Source organism: Adiantum capillus-veneris, chromosome 30, assembly GCF_014529385.1.
Source record: "Adiantum capillus-veneris isolate H3 chromosome 30, ASM1452938v2, whole genome shotgun sequence".
In the NCBI taxonomy this organism is placed as follows: Eukaryota; Viridiplantae; Streptophyta; class Polypodiopsida; order Polypodiales; family Pteridaceae; genus Adiantum; species Adiantum capillus-veneris.
In genome coordinates this window covers 72640489-72643619 of record NC_140960.1, presented here as the reverse complement: position 1 = coordinate 72643619, position 3131 = coordinate 72640489, and the positions used below count along the sequence as shown (strand labels likewise).

The 3131-nt window shown below is 51.0% G+C and overlaps 1 protein-coding gene across 1 annotated transcript; it reads left to right on the top strand.

Moving 5' to 3' along the window:
• The first annotated feature begins 450 nt into the window (after window positions 1-450).
• On the top strand, window positions 451-1438 carry LOC147418189 (uncharacterized). The gene is made up of 2 exons (XM_086507077.1): window positions 451-1028; window positions 1285-1438. Exons 1-2 carry the CDS (start codon window positions 451-453, stop codon window positions 1436-1438), a joined length of 732 nt encoding a protein of 243 aa, XP_086363203.1.
• Window positions 1439-3131: the final 1693 nt, after the last annotated feature.

Genomic DNA, 3131 nt, shown 5'->3' with positions numbered 1-3131 from the left:
ACATCACCCATTCCTTCACCAGGTTCCCCATCTTCGCGATCACCTTCTCCGGAAAAGCTCTCTCCTATTCTTCTACAACAAGCTACTGTGCAACAGACTCAGCAAGGAATCATGGAGCCACTAGCTGGTGTTTTGGCCAAGGTGAACATCAAGTTCCCTACATTCAAAGGGCTGTCTTCAGAAGATGCTGACGACCATGCAAGAAGATTTGTATCTCTCTGTAGGGGACGTGGTCTGAACAGAGAAGATGCTTATTTGGTACTATTTCCATCCACCCTGGATGGCCTAGCAGATAAATGGTACAGTCAATTTGCAGAGAACCATTTTGCAACTTGGGCAGCCTTAAGACAGCAGTTTTGTGCAGCTTTCAGGCCGGGTGACTACCAGGAGAAGGTGTTGGATGAGTTGGCCAACATGGTGCTCAAGCCTGAGGAGACTTTTGCAGAGCTTATGACTAAAACTAAGTCGCTGGTGGCCAAGCTCCCCCAACAACCCGGTGAATTCATGGTTAAAAAGTGGGTGGAGAAGGCGCTTCCCAAAACTTCTCAACAAAAACTCCGAGAGAGTCTCCGACCCGACGCCACTCTCGAGGAGTTCATCGCAGCTGCTACTAGGATAGAGGGGGCTAGGAAGCTGTTCAACAACTCTCCTCACATAGAAACTCCCTCTGTGTTCTCGGAAGGTAGTTCTGCTGATCCTTTAACTTCTTTACGCAGGGAATTGGAAGCCCTAAAGTTACAGCGAGCTCTTCAAGAGGAGAGGTCCTTCTCTCTTAGACAAGAGAAGCCTCCAAATCATGAGGCATTGGAACAGATTAAGCGCGAGCTAGAAGAGCTCAGGTCTCAGCAGGAGACTAAGGCTATGGTATGGTGTAGCTCATGTCGATCTCCAGGGCATCCTTCTCAGGACTGCCCACTTCGAGCTTACTGCCATTTCTGCGAGAAGCCTGGCCATGATGACAAAGAGTGCTATTATCTGAAGGGAATGCGACAACTACAACAGAGCCTCGCCCCCAACCTTCAACAAGGGTTGACACCTACATCCAACATGGTTTCACCCTATGGTCATCAACACCCTATGCCACCTCTGCTGACAACACCTCCTATGCAAGGTATGCACAACAACTTCGCATCTCCCAATTTTTATCATGCTAATGCTCCCTCAACCCCTCAGAGCTTCTACACGTCACCCTCAAACTCCATGCAACAACCACCTCGTCCGCCGTTCCGTCCCTCCAATCGGCCCATTTTATGCTACAGATGTGGAGAGTATGGGCATTATCAGAGCAAATGCCCTCTGCCAGAAGGCTCTCCTCCGTGCCAACTTTGCCCTGAGGCTCAGGATCACTACACTAAGGATTGTCCTAAACAACGCACCTCTACCTCTGCGAGCCCAAGTCAGAGCCAACCTGAATTCACCTTTCCCAAGATCAATTTGATAGCAGTTAGTACCAACCCTAAGCCACCCCTTTCTGCCCATATGATTGCCTCTCAAGACAAGTTGCAGCTGGTAGAGGAGCCAGTTGGTGTCCTCACACGAGCTCAGAGGGCAGCCCTCGGCCTCAATCTTCCAGCAGGTACAACTCCTCCCCAATGTCTACACCTCCTCCAGCAGCTGACATGCCATCCCCTAGTGCTAAGAAAGGATCTTTTACTATGCTTTCCGATATTAATGGGGCTTTCTTAGAAGCAGTTGCTGACTTACAAAAGATCAAGGAAACTGAGAAGACACTGATCCCAAGAGAAAAACCTACAGCAGAGACTATATTGAAGAATACCTTTCAGCCAGTGTCATTGTATGACATGCTTCGACTTGATGCAAATTTTCGAAGTGACACCCTTGCCATCATTCAATCTCTGTACCCTGGTGCAGGGTCTAGTGGCGGGCACCTCCCAGTGCAGCCCTCCGAATCCTACATGATATCCTATCCCGAAGCTTCACTTACTGATTACAGGAGTCCGCGTCTAACCGTTTCTATTATGAGCCGCGAATTCTCAGGGGTCATAGTAGATGGTGGGTCGGGTATCAACCTGATGCCTGAATTCACTATGCTGGCATTGGGTCTCCAGCCCACTAGGCCTGCCCCATTCACAGTGACTTTGGCCGACCAGAGGACTGTCTACCCCTTGGGCATTGTAGAAAAGGTGCCTCTGCAGGTTCAAGATTTCACATTCAGCTTGGATTTTGTGGTGGTTCGCCTTCCCCAGGTAGAAGGCGGCTTCCCATTGCTCATTGGCAGACCATGGCTACGACACACGAAAGCACTACATGATTGGGGAAACGATGCAATGTGGATACGAACCCCTGGCTCCCCAATGCAACCGATTCGCCTTGAAGGTGGAATGGATCCGGTGGTGCATCATTGTTCCCTGTCCATGAGTCCAATCCCGAACTGGAACAACCTACTCTGCCTGACGGGTCAGATGAGGATCTGTTGGAATGGTTGGATGCTACCAAATCTATGCCCTGTTTTGGAGTTTCAATTCACTCTTTGCTTGAAGGTACACCCTCTTCCAATGTTTCCAAGGTAACTAATCCTTATGAGCCACATGAGCCAGCTCAAGAGTTGAAGGTCACAGAAGATACTCCTGATGCGCTCTCGGTGAAAGCCCTCTTGATAAAAGCCGTTGAATTTGGAAAGCCAAGGAAAAAGTATATAAGCAAAAAGAAATCTCCCCTACAGGAGTTCAACCCCCTTCAAACATCAGCCCCATTGGTGTCTGCTTCTCCAACCAGAACGAAGCTAACCTCTGTGTCTAGCCAACTCCCTTCACAGAGCAGGTCCTGCTTGATGTGCTGGATGAATTCCCTACTCCTGCTCGTTGTCTTGCTGAGAATAGTTGGTTCTGTCCTCAACCTGCACTTTCATAATACCCTCTCCCACTCGCCCCTACCCACCCTCTCCCTCCCCCTCTCGCCCCTACCTACTCTCTCCCACTCGCCCCTACCCTCCCTCTCTCGCCCCTACCCACCCCCTCTCGCCACTACCCTCCCCCTCTCTACCTCTCGCCCTACTCTCTCCCACTCGCCCCTACCCTCCCCCTCTCGCCCCTACCCACCCTCTCCCTTCCCCTCTCGCCCCTACCCACCCCCTCACCCCCCCTCGCCCCTACCCTCACCCTCTCGCCCCT

What these genes read in the sequence shown, in the direction of transcription:
- LOC147418189 (XM_086507077.1), top strand. Translation starts at nt 451, where the DNA reads ATGACTAAAACTAAGTCGCTGGTGGCCAAGCTCCCCCAACAACCCGGT. An exon ending in GCCCCCAACCTTCAACAAGG is followed by an intron (nt 1,029 to 1,284) that starts GTTGACACCTAC and finishes GGGCATTATCAG; the next exon opens with AGCAAATGCCCTCTGCCAGA.